At 38.7% G+C, this 22,733-nt stretch overlaps 1 protein-coding gene across 1 annotated transcript in view; it reads right to left on the bottom strand.

Moving 5' to 3' along the window:
- LOC101660359 (putative methyltransferase-like protein 21E) overlaps positions 1 to 22,733 on the bottom strand; it is a 42,353-nt gene extending 19,620 nt beyond the window's left edge. The window contains exons 1-2 of the mRNA XM_045283791.1: positions 22,572 to 22,733; positions 21,531 to 21,610 (exon numbers count right to left, since the gene is read on the bottom strand). Of these exons, the coding sequence (XP_045139726.1) occupies positions 21,531 to 21,552 (22 nt within the window). The 5' untranslated portion in view covers positions 21,553 to 21,610; positions 22,572 to 22,733. The remainder of the gene's footprint in view (positions 1 to 21,530; positions 21,611 to 22,571) is intronic.

The raw sequence follows: 22,733 nt of genomic DNA, 5'->3' as shown, positions 1-22,733 counted from the left end.
TGCTTCTCAGCTGGATGGCCGCTTGTTTATCTTCAAGCCTTTAAGACCCCAGACGCTATATCTTTTGATAGCTGGTCACCATTAGCTCTCTTCACCACATTTGCTTATGTACACGTTTGACTTCAATGGTTGTGTCAGTAAAGTGGGCACCCACTGGTATGATTTTCAGTTATTTTATGTCTGATAACTGATCCCTTCTACATCTCATAGTCAGACAGGTTGGTGTGCTTCTTCCATGTGGGCTTTGGTGCTTCTCAGCTAGATGGCCACTTGTTTGTCTTTAAGCATTTAAGACCCCAGATGCTATATCTTTTGGTAGCCGGGCACCATCAGCATTCTTCACCGCCTTTGCTTATGTCCACATTTTTCTTCAGCAATCGTGTCGGGAAGGTGTAGTGAGCCTATTTTTGACTCAGAGCAATCCTATGTGGCTGAGTACAACTGCACTATTGGGGTTGCCATGAGTTGGCATCAATTCGTTGGCAGAGAGTTGGGAGTTTTTTGGAATCTTTACAGGAACAGGTAACCTGGGTGTGTCGACCTTTCAGTTAGCAGCTGCGTGTTTAACAGTTGTACTCTGAGGGCCCCTTATCTTATATATCCTAATATATAATACCAAATAGTCCAATTGTTGGATGTGAGTGACAGATGAGATCGAACAAGTAAACATGTATCAAGCACCTTGTTATATGTGATGCCAAGAAGCTACAGTTTTTTGAAGTAGGAAGTGGAGAAAGTAATAAAAAACTCTAAGCAGGAAAGTAGTCTGGAGAACATGTGGCAGTGTTGTGGAGAATATAGTGGAGGAAATATTGTGTAAGGGTTAAAATGGTAAATCATTAGCTTAGTCAACAAGTATTTACTAAGAGCCTGCCAAGCCATTGCTGGAGTAAGGGCTTGTGTTATAGCAATGAACAAGATAGAAAATATTTCTGCTATTATGTAGCTTACATTCCAGCAAACAAAAGTAAGTTCAGAGACTGATCAAGGCCATGAAGAAAATAAAATAGTGATGTCCAAAATTAATCAAACTCACTGCCATCGAGTCTATTCCAAATCATAGCCACCCTGTAGGATAGAGGAGAGCTGTCCCATGAGTTTCCAAGGATGTAACTGGTTACAGGAGCAGAGAGCCTCGCTTTTCTCCAGTGTAGTCGGTACTGGTTTCGAAATGAGTGCAACACATAACAACTGTGGTAATATTTTATTTTGTAAGAATTCATAACTAGTATCAAGGAGTCCCAAATGTCCAACTCTTCCAAGATGCTAGTCTGCTCCATTTTCCCCCAACTCCTTCCTTGAGAATATTTCCTCATGTTTCTGGGTTCTGTGAATCACTGCACAGTCCACAGAGACTCATGGAAGGTTCAGGAAATGTATCATATGCTGGTGGGCACTGCTCAGTCCAATATCTGGAGGCCAGGCAGGGATAAGCCAGAAGCTGGGTCCAGAAGATGAGCTCTACTTCTGGCTCTTGCTGATGATGGGATCACACCCCGGCTTCTCAGATGGTTCTTTTTGTCCAACAGTTTTATTGGTGTATCATTCACACATCATACAATTCAATAGTTCAATCACATGAAAGAAGAGTCGTACAGTCATCCTTACAATCAGTTTTGAAACATTAGCCACAGTCAATTTTAGAACACTTTCTTCCTCCTTGTACTCATCATCATTAGCTCCCCGTTTTCTCCCAACCCCCCCCCCTGCAATTCCCTGAAGAAACTATTAATCCAGTTACACTCTCCATAGATTTACCTATTCTGGATTCTGTTTACAGAAAAACATTAAAAAACATACAAACAGATAAAGTACAGCAGATTAAAGACCTCATTCAAAAAGAAAGGAGAAAATATTAAAAGCTAAAATGAATTTAAATGGAACACAAAAGAGATCAAATGATAGCATGCTAAATTTTAACCTAACTGCATCTACAACAATCCACTTTCCAAAGCAGTCTGCATTATAGCAAGGCTACTCACATCCCTGGTCCATTGTCGGAGGGGATTCACCTGAGGCTTAATCCACCTGTATTTCCCCTTCATTCTTTTTTTTTCCCCTTCAAACCAGAATAGTTTTTAAATGGATCAAAAGGGAAATCAAATGATGAAATATTAAATTTTGACCAGACCACATCTACAATAATCAACTTTACAGTGCTCTCTGATAACAAGGCTATTCGCATTCCTTGACTATAGTCACCTGAGGCTTAATACATGGACGCTGCAAATTGATTTTGGACTTCCACCATCTATAGCCTTCAGGTGTTTGCAATTTAAGCTCTGATACCATTCCCTCAAACGGCTCATTTTATACACAGCATGATGGCATTCCAAGGAATCCTGCTCATATTTAGTCACAGGTAAATCCTATCAGTATCTGGCCCCACCTTTTGCCAAACACATGCAGGGAAATGCATTTCATGGGAGTTAGATAAAGTATCAATGATGTAATCAAATTAACATACCACCCTTCACCAAAATATAATAATCTATTCCCCACCCCTGAACTGTATCTTATCTATGCACATGGAACTGGAACTCTGGCAGGATGTTTCCAGGAGGCACTGGCTTCCTATTAATCTCAATCAGCCAGAAATTTTCCCCAGGCCACTTCAGATGCAGCTTTTCTCCTCCCAGCTGTAGCTTATCATTCCTTACATCCAACACAAGCAACAGTAACCAAGATAGCCATTAAACAGAGGGTGGCCCGATTCACACTTTCTACTAAGATAAGACCTTAATCTCATCCTATTTCTATTATTTAGCAGATAATGCCCTCCCAAATGCAACTAGAGCCACAGGCATATAAAATCCAGAATTACATATCACATAAAAGTTTAGGACTGGAAGGGCCATATTAATTAAGTATAACTCCATCATGACACCACCAGGGCTCCTAATAAATAGTGATGTAATGATAAATAAATGGGTGAAGGCTACTTTTGATTAAATAGGTAAATTCTAAAGAGGTTACAAAATACTGAACAATGTACACAAAGGTTCTATATGCAAGAAGATCAGGTTTAAACACGAACTTGGCTCCATAACTAGCAATATGCTCCATCTCTTCTCACTGCACTTCCTCATCTTGAAGTCAAGGGCACTAATCCGAACAAAATTCCCTAGCATTCTTTGAAAGATTAAATTGTACAGTTCACAAAAAGGAGTGCTTTAATAATTACTACTAAAAGACTCAAACTTAGTAGTGATAGTCATGACTGATCATCATCAGATGGGGCATGGATCAAAAACACTAGGAGAAAAAAATCCATTGGACTTGAGTAGTAGATCAAAGAGGAGGAGAAGAATAATTATGAAGTTTATGTATCTGTACATAAAGTGTCAAGGGGATAACTGTTTATGTATCTGTACATAAAGTGTACATCTGAAGTGTCAAGGGGATAACTGTAGACCATAGATATTTATTGCAGAAAGGTGACAACATTGTGAATTAAGCAAGTAAGATTGTTACTCCAGAGAACAAACTGGGAGTTTAATAATGAAGAAAATATCTTTGAACCATCCCAGTTGAAGAGTGATCCAGGAAGTAGATGAAATGGTATATTAGAAAAATATGACTTCTTTTCCCATTTTTCCCTCATTATGAGATTCTTCTCGCAAGAGAGAAGTTGCTTATCTGATTTGTAGCCCGACACATTCCTCAGGCCTTTTCTGCCAGTGGAAGGGTAATTGTGCCATAAAATTCGGCTCTCCTGTACCGTGCTCTCTTTCCCTTGTTCTCTACATGGTAGGCTTACCCGGGCAAAGATCTGTCTCATAGGTTTCATGACCCATAGACGCATGCAGTAATTGATTTCTCATGTAAAACAGAATCATTGGCCACATAATATTATATGTTTTCTACTAAAATATACCTTTACATTTTCTTGTACACAAGGCTTCAGGCTAGAATTACATTCAGTAGTATGAAATTCACATTTGCTCGTTTGAAATATATGACTGGAAAGAGAGTCCAAGCACTTCAACAGGATAGCTTTAATGGCATAACTTAGTATTATAAGGAACCTATGATGTTGTTGCTTGTTGTTGCGTGCTGTTGAGTCCATTCTAATTCATAGCAACCCAAAAGGACATAGTAGACGTGCCCTGTGAGGTTGCCAGGCTGTATTCTTTAGAGGAGCAGAGCCCCAGGTCTTTCTTCATGCAGAGCCACCAGTTAGCAGTTGAGTATTCACCATTACAGCAGTCGGTTCTTTTAAAGAGCATATATGCACATGTGTGTGTGTGTTTGTGCGTGTGTGGTAAGCGGCCTTCAAAAGTTGTGTGAAAATGGAATTGAAAGATGATGGAATTTTTCCACAAACTTTAAAAAATATATCCATATGTATATGAAACATATATGTATGTAACATATATATCAGTGACTTATATCAGCTTCACAAAAGTTGGAGAGACTTGTTCTATTTGATACTTAGCTCTATGACAAGTCCATAATAATAAAAGCAGTATGGGACTGGTACAATAGAGAGGTGGACCAATGTCGACAACAGAGATCTCAAAGGCAGACCAAGGAAAATATAAGTGATGGGTACGGTGAAGAAAAATAAAGTGTCCCTATGTAATGTCTTGTATAACGGTGGATTCCAGATGAATTAAAGAACTAAATTTGACACAAAAACAATAGTTAATGGTAGATATCTGTGCAAAGACTTCTTAACTAAAACCATCAATACACAAAATTGATGAATATCCTTATATCAAAAGTTAAGACTGCTATCACTGACATCAAATTAAAAGATAGATGGCAGGCTGGAGAAAAGGTATTCTGCAAAAATGTAAAAAACTGAAAAGGGGTGAATATTTAGAATATACAAGAAATTGGTGGGTCTGGAACATCTTGGGGTCATATAAAACCCAAGAAATCATCAATACCAGCTACATCATATGCCTTACCATAGAAAAGCAGTCCAGTCATCCCATTATCACTGTCAGTGAGTCCATTCTGCCTCTTGGTGACCCTACAGGGCAGGGTAGAGCTTCCCTTATGGGTTTCTGAGACTGTAAGTCTATACAGAAAGAGAAAGCCTCATCTTTCTCCCTCGGAGCAGCTGGTGGTTTCAAACTGCTGCCCTCCAAGTTAGCAACCCCACCTGTTCTCACTACACCATCAGAGTTCCCAGCCATCACATTAGGTCTGAGTTAATTAAATGCTTGACCAAATTTAACTAGTTAATGTTTAAGTTGATAATTTTCTACAGCCATGAATGATGTCATGAATATCCAAGTGGCTCTTTACAGAAAAAAAGAGTGCCCATTCCTGGCATAGGTTCTTTTAAGAATAAAACCATTCTGCTATTAGTATATGTCTTATTCGTATTTTAACTATCAGCATTGTCCCCCGCAAAAATGAAATCTTCTGTATATGTTTATCTTCCTCTTACTTTCTTTGGGGGTGGGGGCAAACGTTTTATTGAAGTATAGCATTCAGCCAGAAAAGCAGTGAATTATAAATGTACAATTCAGTTTTTAGAAAATTTTCAAAATTTATAACTTTGTAAAAGGACTCATCAAGAAATAAAATTTTGCCATTTAAAAAAAGAGAGAAATAAATTGGTATTGTCTCCAAATCAACAAGAAAAAGGATAGTAACTATTTTGAAAAATTATCAAAGGATATGAACTGGCAGATTATAAGAAATTAAATCCCAAAAAAGGGCAAAAATCATATGAAGCTGTTCAAATTTAGGCATGTACAAATTAAGTTATCATGCTACATATGTTAACATTAGAAAGTTGGAGAATGCTGAATGTTTGAATGACTTGTGGGGTGGTGGAACTTTAAGTACTGCTGGGAAGAATATAGAATGTTGTGGTCTTTATGGAGAATCATCTAACATATGTTGACACATTACATGTATAAATGTCCTAGGACCCATTAATTCCACCCCTAGGTATACATCCAAAAATACGTGTACACTAATCTACAGGTGGATATGTCTAAAGAATATTTATTTCTACATTTGTTTGGGAAGTGATTCATATGTTCACCGCTAGAGTAATGTGGTAAATAACAAATCTTGGTATACCATGGAGCAATTAGAAGCTCAGATTAGATTGATATGTACCAACATAGAAAAAACTTTAAAACATACCAAAACCAAACTCACTGCCATTGAGTCAGTGCTGACTCATAGTGGTCCACTGTAGGTTTCTGAAACTGTAATTGTTTACAAGAGTACAAAGTCCAGTTTTCAAGCTACAGACCATGCAGATTGCAGCCCAACATGTAACCACTACACCACCAGGGCTCCTAAAACATACCACAAAGTAGGGAGAGAAAAAAACCTATGGACTGATAACTATAACACAATATAATTATTTAAATTAAATACTGTATACAAAACATTCCACAGAAAAACATATACAAGCAGATGGAAACCAACCACACCAGGATGGGTAACATGAGGAAGCAGGAGGGGAAAAGGAATCAGAAAATGGGTGAAAGGAAATTAATGAATAAATAATGAGTGCATGAAGTCAGCCATCACAACATACAAGGTTCGAGTGAAATTGCTTCCACGAAAAAGCCACTGTGACTGGGTGCACTAACTCAGAACAAGTTGCTCGATGCTTGCCTAGAGGGGAAAATGCATACTACAAAAGGTCTGCCCAGCAGAGCTCTTTTCCTGGATTTTTGGGGGTACCCCCTCATATAAACTTTGAGTCTTGGCCGAGAAGCACAGAAAACAGATGGGAAATCTATGTTCTTCAGCAAGAGCCGCCATTAATACCTTTCCTTACACTTTTCCATAAATGCACATACTCATATTCAGTCAGGGCCCTGAGAACCAGCTAATATTGGTACTATGTTTTATTTGAACTTTAGCTTTCATTTCACTGTATCCCCTTGCCTCTGCAAAGATGGAAAGGGAGGGGCAACGTTACTGTGTAAGTTCTTTAGGGAAAAGTAGAGAGCATTAATAGCTTCCTTGACCTTTAGCGGGATGTGTCCTCCAGCGCCTCCTTTCACCCTCCTTGTAAATGTAGCACTTCTTTGACAAGTCACCTAAGGTAGCAAGGATTAATAGATGGTAAAGTACCATAAATCCCAGGAGAATCTCTAAAAGTTCCACTCTTTGATATAAAAATTTTGCCACTGACTATTTACTGGTACAATCTGACATCTCTGAAGTTGTACTTTCTTTTAAAGGTTAGTGGGCCACATTAGAGCTGCTGTCCTAACAGACACAGGGTGATAACAAATAAGCTCATGGTACTGTTTCACTCCATCTTCCTAAATAAGCAGGGCTATTCATTTATTTTAAAGAATGATCACATCTTAAACTTTACAAGATACATGGGATTTTAAATATGAAAAGATTATCATTGCAAATCATTTTCACCCTTGATATCAAATATAATGGAATGTTATAAAGCAACCATAGTCATTATTAACTGTACATAAACTCTAAAAATGGACAACTCCATCTCATCATATAAGATAATTCAATATTAGTTATCTGAGTATAAAACTATGATACCTGTGTAGTATATGCAAAACACTATCAGATTAAATAAAACTTACTTGAGGATGTTCTATATTAATATATTCTGCTGTATTTAAGTACTATCATGAATACTATAAGTATTCCATTAAATGTAACACTCATACAAATAATTATCATATTAATACCTAAAATCTAAAATACACTTTTGGTTGTTTAAAATAATCTAGATTTAATATGTGAGATTTTTTAAAACAAGCACACACAATTTTTTTTTCATTTTTTAAAATACTGGCTGCTATTTTCCAGCATTACCTTCTATTTAAAGGTTTTACAATTAAAATAGTAATGTTCTTATCTCATTCAAAAATAAACTTAATTTTACATTGTTAGCAAGAACACTGCCATTTCAAGATTTAAAACAAGATTATATGAACTGAAATCTAAAGAGAGAAGGTTCACTGTAATAAGGGCATCTCTAGAGTAACTTTGTTGTAATAAAAGGGAAAAATCTCTCTCCAAACATAATTCACAAAGAACATGTCCCTCAACTTTTATACTTATTTATTTGTAGAATATGGGACTAAGTGTTAAGACAATTGATGAATTAGTAGTATTCACTGATTTTTAGTTAAGATTTAAAGAATTATTTCCTCCAAAATTGATGGGATTATTACATAAATGGAATTCAAATATACATTTCTAAAAAATGAATTTCTATATACCTCTCACTTTATTGTACTGATCATTATCTAACTACGTAATCATTCTCTAACTGGGTAATGTTTCAAACTCAGCCAACGACTTCACAGGAGAAAAACCTGTTGATCTACTTCCACAACAACTATAGTTCACTTCCATTAGGTCAAAACATGTTCATCGGTTTCCATAAATATGAAAACTCACTTCCATCAAGCCAATTCTAAGCCAAGAAAGCTCAGTATATCAAGTCAAGGCTGTAAATCTTTAAAGGAGCAAATAGCCTCATCTTTTCTGTTAGGTTTGAACCATGAACCTTAGCAGTCTAGTGCTTACCTGTCAGTGCTACTACAGCTACTCTGTCACATGGGGTCACCCTGCGTGAGAATCAACTCAACAGCCTCCATCAACAACAACATAATCTTAGAATATTATTTTACTAATGAATTTTTAATTGAAACATAAATATTAAAAGTACGTAAATACCCCTGCCGGTCTGGGCTGGACCTGCATTCACCATGTCAACCTGCTTCGGCCCAGTGGCTTGCATACTGCCACTGGTCCCAGCTCACCTTCTGCAGCCTCCAGCCATCACCAGCCCCCACACCTCTGTGGCTTCCCAAGCAATAGGTGTCCACAGCACCATGCTTGCTACCTGCAACCTTCTCATGCATGCTTCCTAAGAGGGCCCCTGGACAGCCCTCCAAACAGCCTCCCAAATAGAAAACTCAGGATTCCTTGATATCTGGGGAAAATGGTGCTGAGGTCCTCCAAAACGACACGCAGACAGGTATATGCATCAATAACCTCTACAAGAAAGCAAGAGAAACAAAATGCAATGTCCGGGGATGACCTGAACCTAACAACAACCATAGAAGAAGTAGAAGTTGATCCGTCGAGAAGAAATAGATAAGGTTGTCAAGGAACGACCAACTAAAAAACTCCTGGCCCAGACAGCTTCACAGGGGAATTTTACCAAGCACTCAGGGAAGAGCTGACACCAATTTTACAGAAGCTCTTCCAGAGCATAGAAAAGGATGGCAAACTCCCAAACTCATTTTATTAAGTGAGTATAACACTGATACCAAAAGTGGGCAAGGATCCCAAAAGAGTAGAGGACTTCAGACCGATATCTCTTATGAGCATTGATGCAAAAATTCTTAACAAAATTTTGACCAATAGAATACAAAAGTACATGAAACAAATAATTCACCATGACTAAGTGGGATTCATTCCTGGGATGTAGGGATGGTTCAACATCCAAAAGTCCATTAACATTATCTATCACATTGACAAGAAAAAGGACAAGAACGATATGATAAAATCAATAGACCTGAAATTATGTATGTTTGTATGGGGTTTTTATGCTAGTTTTTTTCCTTTTATTTCCTCCTTTTTTATCCATTTTTATTTTATTTTACTTTTTGTGTCTTTTGTTTTCTTTTTGTTTTTGTCTCTGTTATTGTTGCTTTGCCTACCTATAGAAGATAGACATGCGAAGCAAGTCCACGGCAAAGCAATAGGACCAACGGTTCCAGAGGGACTTGGGGAGAGGGGGAAGCAGGGGAAAGGATCAGTGAGCAAACAATGCAATAGAAAGGGGAACAACTAGGGAATTTAAAGCAACAAGGAGGATGTAAACATCCCAGTGGTGTTACAGCAGCAGCAATCTAGCTAAGAGGGATTACTAAGAGGCAGAAGAAGGGTGAGTGTGATGGTGGGGCAGGTGGAAGAAAGGAAACGGAGGAAAGATCTAGGAAGCAAAGCTATGAATAGAGGTATAAATATAGGTGTGCATGCATGTAAATATATTAATTCTTAAAAGTAGAGGTATTGGCCTATGTACATATATTTATATGACAATACATTGAGGAAGTGGACAGACTTTGGGCCTCTGCTCAAGCCCTCCCTCCATGCAAGAACCCTTTGTTCTAATAACTTGGCATTCTGTGATGCTCACCTTCCCGACACAATCACTGAAGACAAAATTGGGGATAAGCAAATGTGGTGAATAAAGCTGGTGATCAAAATATATAAGGCCTGGGGTTTTAAAGGCTTGAAGTTTTAAAAGTGGACATCTAGCAGAGAAGCAACAAGCCCACATGAAAGAAACACAGCAGCCTGTGTGATCATGAGTTGTCTACAGGATCAGATAACAGGCATCAGAAGACCAATAAAAAAAAAGAAAAGAAAAAACACATTGTTGAGAATGTTGGGGGTAGGAGCAGAGACTCAAAACGTATCTGTAGACAACAGCACATTCCTTCACAGAAGGGCCACAACGAAGGGACGAGTCAACCAGGGCACAGTATAGCACCGATGAAACACAATATTCCTCTGGTTCTTTGAGGCTTCCTTACCCCTTACTATCATGACCCCAGTCCTTCCTTTCAGTTCTGGCTATCCTGGAGCATGTGCACTGGTACAGATAAGAGTTCACAACACAAGGAATCCAGGTCAGATAAACCCCTCAGGAACAGAAATGGGAATAGTGATACCAGGAGGGTGGAGGGCAGGTGGGGGAAGAAGGGGAGGAAAGAGGAACCCATCCCAATGATTGATGCATAACCACCACTCCCCTGCCCCCCCCCCAACACACACACGGGGATGAACAACAGAAATATGGATGAAGGGAGACAGCAGTGGGTGTAAGATTTGAAAACAATAATAATTTATCATTTATCAAGGGGTCATGAGGGTGGGAGTGGGGAGGGAGGGATAAAAATAGGAGCTGATACCAAGGGCTCAAATAGAGAATAAATGTTTAGAAAATTATTATGGCAACATTTGTACAGATATTCTTGATGCAATTGATGTATGGAATGTTATAAGAGCTGTAATAGCCCCCAATAAAATTATATGTGTGTGTGTGTGTATACAGAAAAGGTATTTGACAAAATTCAACACCCACTCCTAATTAAAACACTCAAGAAGATAGGATTGGAAAGAAATTATCTTAAAATAATACAGGTGTATATAAAAAAATCCAACAGTCAGCATTATAGTTAAAGGAGAAAAGATGAAAACAATCCCACTGAAAAAGGAGACCCGCAAGTCTGCCCCTTGCCCCCACTCTTGTTCAACATCATTCTGGAGGTCCTAGTTAATAACATAAGGCAATGAAAGGACATCAGAAGTATTCACCTGGGAAAAGAAGAAGTGAAGTTATTGTTATTCACAGATGGCATGATTCTATATACTGAAATCCTCAAAAACTCCACATTAGGAGTACTGGAAGAAATAGAGGAATTTGGCAAAGTGAAAGGATACAAGGTCAATAAACAGAAGTCAATAAGATTGCTATACACATCAGATAAGATCACAGAAATGGAGATCAAGAAGGTAATACTTTCACAATAGCCAAGCATAAATTGAGATATCTAGGAGTATACCTAGCCCGCACCCCCACCCCCCAAAAAAAGATCTGTACAAAAAAACTACAGAACTTTATGACAAGAAACAAAAATGACCTGGTTTGGAATACTCAACATTGTAAAGCTATCAGTCCTACCAAGTCTCTATATAAGTTCAATAATCCTGATACAAATACCAGCATCTTTTTTCAAAGAAATGGAAAAACTGACTACCAAGTTCATATGGAAAGGGAAGAAGCCCAGAATTAGCAAAGAACTCAAGAAGAATGAAGTCAGAGGATTTGCATTGCCTGACGTTAAAATTGATTGTGCAGCCACAATTGTCAAAACTGCGTGGTACTGGTATAATGACAGATACTCTGACCAATGGAAAGGAACAGAAACCCCAGAAATAAAACCAGCAGCGTCCAAGCAACTGATCTTCAATAAGGGCCTTGCTGTCCTCCCTGCTAACGGGCTGTTTCATGCAGGTCTGTCGTTGGCCTCAAGGGCTGCTGCACCTGACTGAGGTTTGTTCTCTCTCCCTTTCAAGGGGAGACAGAAACGATACCATCCCCATGGGTGCATTAATACCCTGCTCCTGATTGCCAGCTTTTTCTTTCCCTTCTCTCTCTGTGGGCCTTAAAGGCATGAGAGGGGAAGATGGGATGCCTTTCAGGCCTGGTGTTATCTGCAATTTTTTCATTTTTTTATTATTGAGGCCCTTTGAATCCTGGAATTTTGTCTGCCTCCTGACAGAGTACCCGGTCCTTTGATGGGAAATGATGTGGTATGTTCATATTCCTCTATACCCGTTGTACTGTAAGATTTCACCTCAGTGGACTCATGCTGTACTTGTCCTTTTGTGCTTGGCTAACTTCACTCAGCATAATTTCCTCCAACTCTTTCGACGAGTCTTCATAAGGCATCTCACCACAATCTCCTCAATAGCCTGTTTGTCCTCATATATAGGTGTATTTATCTAGGTATGTAAACATAAGTAAGTATAATAGGGAAGCAGATGGACTTTGGACCTCTACTTAAATCCTACTGCAGTATAAGAATGGTTTATTCTAATAATGTGGCAATGTAAGATGGACTTTGGACCTCTACTTAAATCCTACTGCAGTATAAGAATGGTTTATTCTAATAATGTGGCAAGGTAGGATACTATCTTCCCCACACAATCTCTGAAGACAAAATGAGTACATAAGCAAATGTGGTGAAGAAAGTTGATGATGCCTGGCTATTAAAATATATAGCATCTGGGGTCCTAAAGGCTTGAAGTCAAACAAGCAGCCCTCTAGCAAGGAAATAATAAAACCCACATGGAAGAAACACACCAGGTTGTGTGATCATGAGGTGTCGACAGGAAAAGGTACAAGAAGTTCAAAAACAAGCAGTCAAACTGACATGAAGGAACAGAGGCAAGGTGGAGATCCAAAGTTCATCTGTAAGACAATTGGTCAGTCCCTCACAGAAGGGCTATCCTGTAGGGATGATATATCCTGGGTGCAGTACAGCACTGATGAAACACAAAACCATCTTTAATTCTTCAAAATTTCCCCCTCCCACTATTATGGTCCTTGTTTTACTTCTTGCTTGTCTTGCATTATGTACACGGGTACAACCAAGATCCTTCAATGCACAAAATGAAAGAGAGAGTATCTTCTCAGAAACAGTAAGGAGGCTATTGACTTCCTGAGCATATGGGAGGGTGGGGGTAGGGGAACAGATGGTGATGATGACTGTATAACCGCAAAGGGAAAGGGAATGAACATCAGAATTTGAGGAGAATGGACACATGGGAGGGTGTAAGTTAAGGGAAAATATAATTATAATAATAATAATATATAATATACTGAGGGTTCAGATGGGTGGTAGAGTGGAGGAAGGAGGGGATAAAGGGGAGCTGATATCAAGTTCAAGAAGAAAAGAAAACGTATTGAAATGATGATGGCAACAAATATACAAATGTGCTAAACACAATGGATGTATGCATGGATTGTGATAACAGCTGTATGAGCCCCCAATAAAATGATTAAAAAAAGAAAATGATGAGGGCAGTAACTGTACAATTATGCTTGATCTAATGAAACTATGGATTGTAATAATATTTTTAAGACCTCCTGAAAAAAAATTTTAAAGTGTGTAATAAAATGTAATCAAGGCATAATACATTATTTACAAAATGTTTATACGTAGAGTTTATTTTAATTCTTCTAGATACCATATGTTAATTTGATAAATACAAAAATCTTACATCATTTTCCTGCTATTAAATCTTTGCTGGTCATGCATAAAAATCTACCAGGTGTTCTTGATCTCCTGAGAATGAAAGGGGCTTCGAGTATGAAGTAAAAATTAGCCATTTTTAGCACATTATGACGACGCTTTTCTTCTGAGGAAAAGTCCACAGTGAATAGGTTTCCAAGCCTGGGTTGCAGAAAGTCTTTAGCAATAAAGGTTCTACCTATAGTCTTCTCTTTTGTACTTTTAAGGTCAATAACAACAATAATGAATGGAAGGGTCAGAGCACAGAAATACACATGGGGCACACACTCTTTAATAATGATGACAACTGAATTCAAGTTTCTACTTAAGGGCTGTCATGAAAAATCTGGCAGCAAAATTTAAAGTATGAATCCTCTACTAAAGGAAAGATACTGTCATCCAACCAAAATATCGATTCAGAGATGAATGTCATGTGTGTCTTAGAAATGCCTAGAAGTCTTTTTAAAGATTTAAATAAATAACATAGTTTTTCTAATCGTTTCATTTAGGGGCTCATACAACACTTATCACAATCCATACATACATCAATTGTTCAAGCACATTTGAACATTCATTTCCCTCATCATTCTCAAAACATCTGCTCTCCATCCAAGCCCCTGGCATTGGCTCCTCATTTTCCCCTCCCTCCCTCATGAACCCTTGATAGTTTACAAATTATTATTTTGTCATATCTTTCCCTGTCCGACGTCTCCCTTCACCCACTTTTCTGTTGTCCGTCCCCCAGGGAGGAGGTCACCTGTAGATCCTTGTAATCGGTTCCCCCTTTCCAACCCACCCTCTCTCCCCCCTCCCAGTACCACCACTCTCACCACTGATCCTGAAGGGCTCATCGGCCCTGGATTCCCTGTGTTTCCAGTTCCTAAATGTACTAGTGTACATCCTCTGGTTAAATATGGTAAAGACATTTGCACATCAGTAAGTGGTCACAGGCAAACCTGAAAAATCCAGTTTTGAATGCCTAGCAATGTCAAAGTCTTGGGTCGAACCAATTCCTGAGAAGATTCTACAGATACCTTCTGCTGTGATTCTGTGTATCATCAATAATTTTACTGCGGCTGGAATTCTAATCACTAGACCAAGCTTTACTTCATTTTTATTTCTTTACAGAAGAAGGATAATTCATCTTTCACTGGAATTGTTCAGGATGCAAGTAAGGGGGTGAGGGAAAGAATCAAATTCGATGTACACAGTTTCCCACTGAGCTCATAGTGGGGAAAAACAAATAAATTTCGAGAAAATGTGGTAAGTGCTATAAAGGGGATATTTCTTTTTCATTATTATTTTAACAAATAATTTTATTGGTGGCTCTTACAGCTCTTATAATAATCGATACATTCATTGTATCAAGCACATTTGTACATATGTCGCCATCATCCTTTTCCAAACGTTTTCTTTCTACTTGTGCTCTTGGTATCAGCTCCCCCCCGCCACCCAGTCCTATCCTCATAACCCTTGATAAATTATAAATTATTATTATTTTCATATCTTACACCATCCGCTGTCTCACTTCACCCATGTTTCTGTTGTCGGTCACCCTACGGGGGTGGGAGGGACAGTGGTTATACAACAATCATTGCGACCGGTTCCCCCTTCTCCCCACCACCTTCCCCCTACCCTCATGGTATGGCTACTTCCATTACTGTTCCTGAGGGGTTTATCTGTTCCGGAGTACATGTGTCAAGAGCTCTAATCTGTACCAGTGTACATGCTCTGGTCTAGCTGGATTTGTAAAGGAGAATGTGGGTTGTGACAGTTGGGGTGCGGGTGGGGGAAAGTATTAATGAACTAGAGTATTATTGTATGTTTTGTTGGTGTTATCCTGCACCCTGGCTGGCATGTCCCTTACTTGAGACCTTTCTGTGAGGGGATATCCAGTTGTCTACAGATGGGCTTTGGGTCTCCACATTGGCATTGATATGATTATTTGTTTGGGGTCCTCTGATACCTGATCCCTGATCCTGTTGACACCTTGTGATCACACAGGCTGGTGTACTTCTTCCATGTGGGCTTTGTTGCTTCCCTGCTAGATGGCCAGTGTTTATCTTCAAGCCTTTACAACCCCACAGGCTATATCTTGTAATAGCCAGGCACCATCAGCTTTCTTCACCACATTTGCTTATGCCCCCATTTTTTCTTCAGTGATTGTGTAGGGAAGGTGAGCATCACAGAATGCCAGGTTAATAGAACAAACTGTTCTTTCATTGAGGGAGGACTTGAAAAGAGGCCCAATGTCCATCTGCTACCTTAATACTTAACATTTAAATATATATACATAGATCTATATTCCTATCATTATATATTAATATAGTTACATATGTACATGCCTGTATTTATTCCTCTAGAAATGTCTTTTGCCTATTTCTTTCATCTATTTCCTTTTATGTTCCTCCTGCCCCATAATAATATCATATTCAACCTTCACTTGGTTCTCGCCAATTCCTCTTGGCCACATTACACTTGATCAAGCCAAAGGGGATATTTCTAAAGAGTTATGAGAAGCACCACTGCTTGATTGGATCAGAAGATGGTACGACTAAATCCCAAACACCTCCCACCCCCACTTGCACACAAACAAACAAAAAATCCACCTACTCACATTGAAAGAAGCCCAATTCATAACAGAATTGCCACTTTGTGTTTCTGAGACCTTACATTTTCATGAGAGCAGACACCCTCATCTCTTTCTCCTACAGAGCAGCTCATGGTTTGAACTGATGACCTTGTGGTTAGCATCCCAGTGCATAATCCACTACACCTCCAGGGCTCCTACCTACTACTAAAGAAGGAGTCCAGGAGATGAAACCCCTACCTAGGCATGGAGGCTGGCTCAGGGAGCCCTTAGAAGCTCAGTAGGGCTTATGTACAAAGTGTGTTTTAAAGAGTTCAAGAACATAAGCACCCAGAAGTAAAGTAAGGTCACACTAATGTACAACAATGACTTTTATTCTGAAGGGAAAGAGGAGCCAATAATAGTATTTAATAGGAAATAACATCATCAGGATCCCTGGTGGCATAGTAGTTACATGCAGGGTGTTACGTTCAAGGTCAGTCATTCGAAACCACCAGCTGCTCTACAGGAAAAGGACAAGGCTTTCTATTTACATAAAGAGCTATCATCTCAGAAACCCACAGGGCCAGTTGTCCCCTATCCTAGGATCACTAAAGGTCAGCATGGACTTGATGTCAATGAGTTCTTTGATTACATGGTCAGATTCGGTATTGAAGAACTACCTCTAGTACTTGGAGGCAAGCAGAAGGCCACTGCCAGAATCCTGGTAAAAAATGACTAGAGTCTGAACTAGGACACTGGCACTGGGTCTAAGAAGCAAGAGTGAATGTGTATGCTTTTGAAATAGAAGTGCATCTCTCATCGAGCAGAACAGTTCCTTTTCAACCTTAGCATTCAAACCTGGGATTTTAAGACATCTGAGCAAATCATTATATTTACGAACATTTTTACTCAACACGTGGAATATATGTTAGTCTCCTGTGTCAGATACTTACTCGGGTTGCTTTCTAATCATTTAAAATGTGCTAACAGAAGACTATAACTTTAGCAATTTTATGTGCTTTAGCATTCCAGTGAGTGTGCTAATTACTTCAAACTGTAGTTTGATAGGTTTCTTAAAAACAATAAAATTACACAAATATACTTTTTTCTTCATACACTGAAATAATAGTTCTTATATATATGATACCATCCATTTACCTAACTTTACAGATGTAGGAAGATCCTCATGAATCAGATTGATAGGAGTGAGTTTGGTATCCTTTTATCCTAGGTCCTGAAAGAAGTCAAATAGCTGATGGATGACTAGAAATACAGGATCATCACTCATGAGGAAATTGTACCCAGATCCATTGTCAATTGCAATTTGGACTCAGAGTGACCCAATAAAACAGATGCCTGCCCCACAAGGTTTCCATTTGTAACCTGTGTGGAAGTAGTCTTGCTCCTGCTGGGTTTTCACCCCTGATCTGTCCTTTCAGAGCTGAGTGCTTAACCACTGCACCACCAAGACTCCCTGAATGAATACTGGGTCTAACCAATAGGTGTACATTATAGTTCATTCATTTATTAGGAATCAATTTATTAAGAGCTGGGCACACTGAATACAAAGATCCATATATAAAAGAAAGAGCTCCCATATATTGGAAAGCTCAGGAAAAGATGTACTTGAAGATTATGTGTTTAGCAGTTACATAAGAGAGGGAAAGGCATTCCATACATAGGAAACAATAGAAACCCACTTATCTTGACATAGTTTCCTAATAGAGACCTTTAAGACAGAGTAGGACTGCTCACTGCAGTTTTTGAGACTGTAAATCTCAACAGCCTTCTCTTCTGCTACATATAGTGGCTTGGTGTGGCAGCCATAGACATGTGTCAGTCAGGTTAAGATAATCTATTGCAGAGAACACACCTGACAGGGCCTGCTGCTGTATTTTAGCTCCTGGGAGTCCAGGCTTCCCCCAAGGGCTGCTGAGTAAAGGCAGCCGATTCCGGCTCAATATAGGAATTCCCAAGTGAGCAACTTTTGCTGACCAACTTTTTCCCCATCTGTCTGCAGGCAGCTTTCTCAGAACCATGCTGCAGTGTGAAGCTCTTTCTGCCCAATCTGTCCTTCTGGCTCTCCTTTGCCAGGTGTCAGACTTGTATGGTGAGGGCTCTTCGTGCCAATTTTTCTTACTTCTTTCTTTATCCGTCACAAGAATTCTCTCAATAAATCTCATGTATGTTTTATCCCATTTTAGTATGTTTCTCAGAGGACTTTGTTTCTCAGAGTACTCAAACTGACACAAGACCATATGACCAACCAACATTCCAGAAGGATGTCAAGTAGGCCACTGGATGGCAGCTAGAGGAGTGATCATGCACAGGAGTCCCCGAATCTGGGATGAGGATGGACCTATGCCAAGGCAGTGGGCCCTCGGGAGGACTCCTTTATATTAGAACACACTGCGCAGTGTGCTAACAGCTGGAGAATGGCTGTTGGCAAGTGACAGGTAACATGGGATATTTAGATGAGGTTTTAAAGGACCTACATGATGATGTGGCAGTAAGAACCATGTACACTAGAGTCATCATTTTATTCTGTATATAAATAAGTGACATCCCATGATTCTTGGATCTTCACGCCAGTATCGAAATATGAGAACTGGGCCATGGGTTTGTACTCTTTCCAAAAGCAAAATGCTAAGTACAAAGAGTTAGGACAGGAAAAATCAATATCCTCCGTACTTGAGAACTGAGTGTTCTTCTAGTAGTGGAAGCCTTTCCAACAAAGTGCTCCAAGAACACACACTTAATCCCCTTAGCACTGTACTTAGGAACATATTTTTAAAGCTTTCATTAGCTGTTGATGATTGGGGTATGTGTTTGCTCATGTTGCAAAATATTTTAATACTAGTTCTCATGGTGCCAAAGGTTCTGCGTTGGGCTGCTACCCCCAAGGTCAGCATTTGGAATTGGCTGATCCTCTGGAGAAGGATGAGGGTTTCTCTAGACATTTGCGTCTTTGGAAACCCACAAGAGCAGTTACAGTCTGTCTTTTAGGGTCACGATGAGTCGTAACAGACGTGACGGCAATGAGTTTAGCTTGAGTTCTATCTTAACTTTGCCTTGCCTTTTTAAAAAACATTTTTTTGTGTTTTGGGTGAAGTTGTTCTATGACCTTGATTAATATCCCCACAATGGGTCAGCATGCTCCCATCCCCCCTGCCTTTCTTGTTTCCATCCATCCAGTTTCCCTGCCCCTCCTTGCCTTCCCATCTTTGCTTTGGGGCAATAGTTACCAGTTTGGTCTTATATACTTGATTGTTTGAAGAACAATTATGGGGTACATTGTTTGTTTTATTAATCAATTATTTGGCTAAAAGAGGACCTCTGGGAATAGCTTCATTTCCAGGTTAAAAGGGCATCTTAGAGTAAGAGACTCGTGGATCCCTCAGTACCTATCAGCCCAATAAGTCAGATTGTCTATGCTATACCTTGAACAGCTCCTATTTTTTTTGTAATTTGCCAAATTATTGGAAACCAAGAATCGTGAGTAACAGTAATGATAACGATGTAATTTTATTCATAAGCCACTCAGAAATTGCATCTTCATTCAAATAGTCTAAATGGCTGACTTTTCTAAGTGATAACTTTAAATGTTTAGGTTTGCAAAACTCACCACAGTGAAACCACTTATGTTTAATCCACATACGCTGCCAACACTGGGCATACACCCAGCTATCTTGGCCTAAATATATGCTCGCTCACCTAGGTAGAAGTCACCTGGTATGTCCTTACAAAATAAAAAAGGGGAAAGCAATTACAGTTCTTAGAAAAGATCCAAAATGTGTGTAGATATGAAAAAAATAAACCAGGGAAATTAAATATGTATTACAACTGTTCTATAAAAATAGGATAATACTCCTATATCAAAAGTGTTAGGTCTACAATCTTAGTTGTCAGGAACTGACTGTTAGAACAAGACGATAGCCCGTGGTCACCCTTCAGGTCTGGAAATGAACTTATCCCCATGACTCAATGTTCAGCCAGGAAATAGATAGCTCTAGAAAGTGAACAATAACACTAGTGAGGCATGAATACCTTAGAATAATAACCATTTGAGATCTGAAGGGCAGCATTTCCTCCAGGACAAACTTCAGAAGGGTTAGGAAAGAAAGGGGAATAGAAGCAGGAAGCACGGGGAGGAAGGGAGGTGGGTACATGATGCTTTGTTACATTGTGGGGATTGCAGTCAGTGGCATGAACCAAAATGTATAATACTGTTTTAATGGATAACTGATCTGCTCTGTAAAGCTTTACCTAATTCACAATATACCTTTTAATGTCAAGATAATGCAGGTCATTTTATTGTAGAGGCTATGCAATGTTGCCCTTGTTATTGAAAGCCAGTAAAAAGTGAAGTGTCTGGTGGTGCAAACAGTTAATATGCTCAGCTGCTAATCAAAAGGTTGGAGGTGCTAGTACACTCAGAGTAACTTTGGGGGGTGGGGGAGGGTGGGGAGGAAGGCCTGGTTCTCTATGTCTGAGAAGTCAGCCATTGGAACCCAGGGAGCATAGTTCTACTCCAACACACATGGAGTTTCCATGAGTCAAACTGGACTCAACTGCACCTGGTACAGCCAGACACAGTGACTCGCTCTCAAATAATTATACCGGAAGTAGAATTCAAACTTTAGGATTTTCTCATAGATAGAAGTCAAATTCTATTATGTATTTTCCTCTAAAACATCAGAGGATCATAAACAATGATAGATTTTATAATCCAAGTTCATCTTTCACCTAAACATTAGTGAAAACTTGTGGTTTTACAAAAACTATATCTCTTTTGCAGCCTTCCTATGTGAAATAAAGTAACTTAGAAATCACAATCTTGTGTCTAGTGCTTAGTACTTGGAAAACAAGGGCATCCCAGTTTTGCAGATCAAAATATAAAAACAATCTCTAAATAATTAATCAACCAAGTACACAATTTATTTCCTGTTAAATTTATCTCTAACATATCATAAGTAATTTAGGCATTATAGCAGTAGACATGAAATATTATTAAACATATTTTCAGATTAGCAAACACAGGACGAGTTATAAAACAGTTGATGAAACACCTAGCTCTATTTAAGACATGAATGAACACTAAGTAATTTTTCATTTTCTATTTTTTGTTGTGGAATTGGTCACTTCACATTAAAAAAAAATTTTACCTTTTTGATCACTTGGATCCATGAAGTGATGAATTGATGGATGACTATATTTTGATGTTTTCTTGAATATTTCTTCAAGACTAGGCAAATAATACATTAGAATATAAAAATTATTTAAAATTATCGCTTTAGTATAGTATACATACTAACCTTTGACATCAAATGTAACAAGTAAATTACACGAAAATAGTATCTATTAATAAATTGTGTGTTAAGAAAGACCATCTAAACATAATCTGTAGAATACAAATCTAAGCTAGAAACAAAGAATTTAGACTCAGAAGTTTTAGAAGCTACTAGGCAAACGTTCTTCACTTGGGACTACTTCGGTCGTCACCAAGAAAGATATCATCTTTTTATTGACCAGGGAGATAGCAATCATAAAATTTAGGAGGTAATTAAAAAATTGAAAATGAATGGATGTGGTTCAGAGTTGTGAAAGACATGCTATGAATCTAACACAAATTCTTCGGAGCAATCGAGGCAAAAACCAGTTGCTCCCATGGCTGCATCAGTAGCACGCCTGCAGTGTGAAATAGCCCACTGCCCCCACGTCTTCTGAGCAGCTTATACTGTAAAGGATTCACACAGTCATTACAAACATACATAAAACTGAAGAAATGAAGGTACCTTGTGCCACAAAAGTAGAGCATAGAATGTGAGTAAACTTAAATCTGTTACTAGTTAACCTTGGGAAAACCATGACTTGCTGTTTTACAACTTAATTTTGTATCGTATAATAAATAGTCATTAAATTACCATGAATAAAACACTCCTTTCTTCCAAGGATCTCAAACACTTTTTACAGCCACTACACTTTCCTTTACAGTATCCCTCAGTTAGTTAGAAAATTATTTTCCCTGTAGTTTACAAATGAGGAAAACAAGGGTTAAATCAAGTCAGAGCTCACAAACTAAACAACAGCAAAGGTGGTCAAACATCTTGTTTCCAATCTAGCATTTCTTCCATTAAATAAAGCAATCTTTTGTATACAGATCTGCCTGAAGCACAATATTTATGAACTGTTAAGACTGAACATACCTAAATGAGGCTGAGTTTCTAGAAGCTTAAAAAGTATCACCCACAACTTTTGTTTTCCGGATGAGGCGTCTAATTGTGCCTGAAATAATAGCAGTAAGGCAGCAGTTCACTACTGTACGCACTGGCAGCGAGTTCTCACAGAATGGATTAAGGATCCTGACA

This window comes from Echinops telfairi, unplaced genomic scaffold (assembly GCF_000313985.2).
Source record: "Echinops telfairi isolate 266 unplaced genomic scaffold, ASM31398v2 ScPeMD7_7467;HRSCAF=8505_0, whole genome shotgun sequence".
Classification (NCBI taxonomy): domain Eukaryota; kingdom Metazoa; phylum Chordata; class Mammalia; order Afrosoricida; family Tenrecidae; genus Echinops; species Echinops telfairi.
Note: the sequence above shows the minus strand (reverse complement) of the source record. Positions and strands in the feature narration are given on the sequence as shown.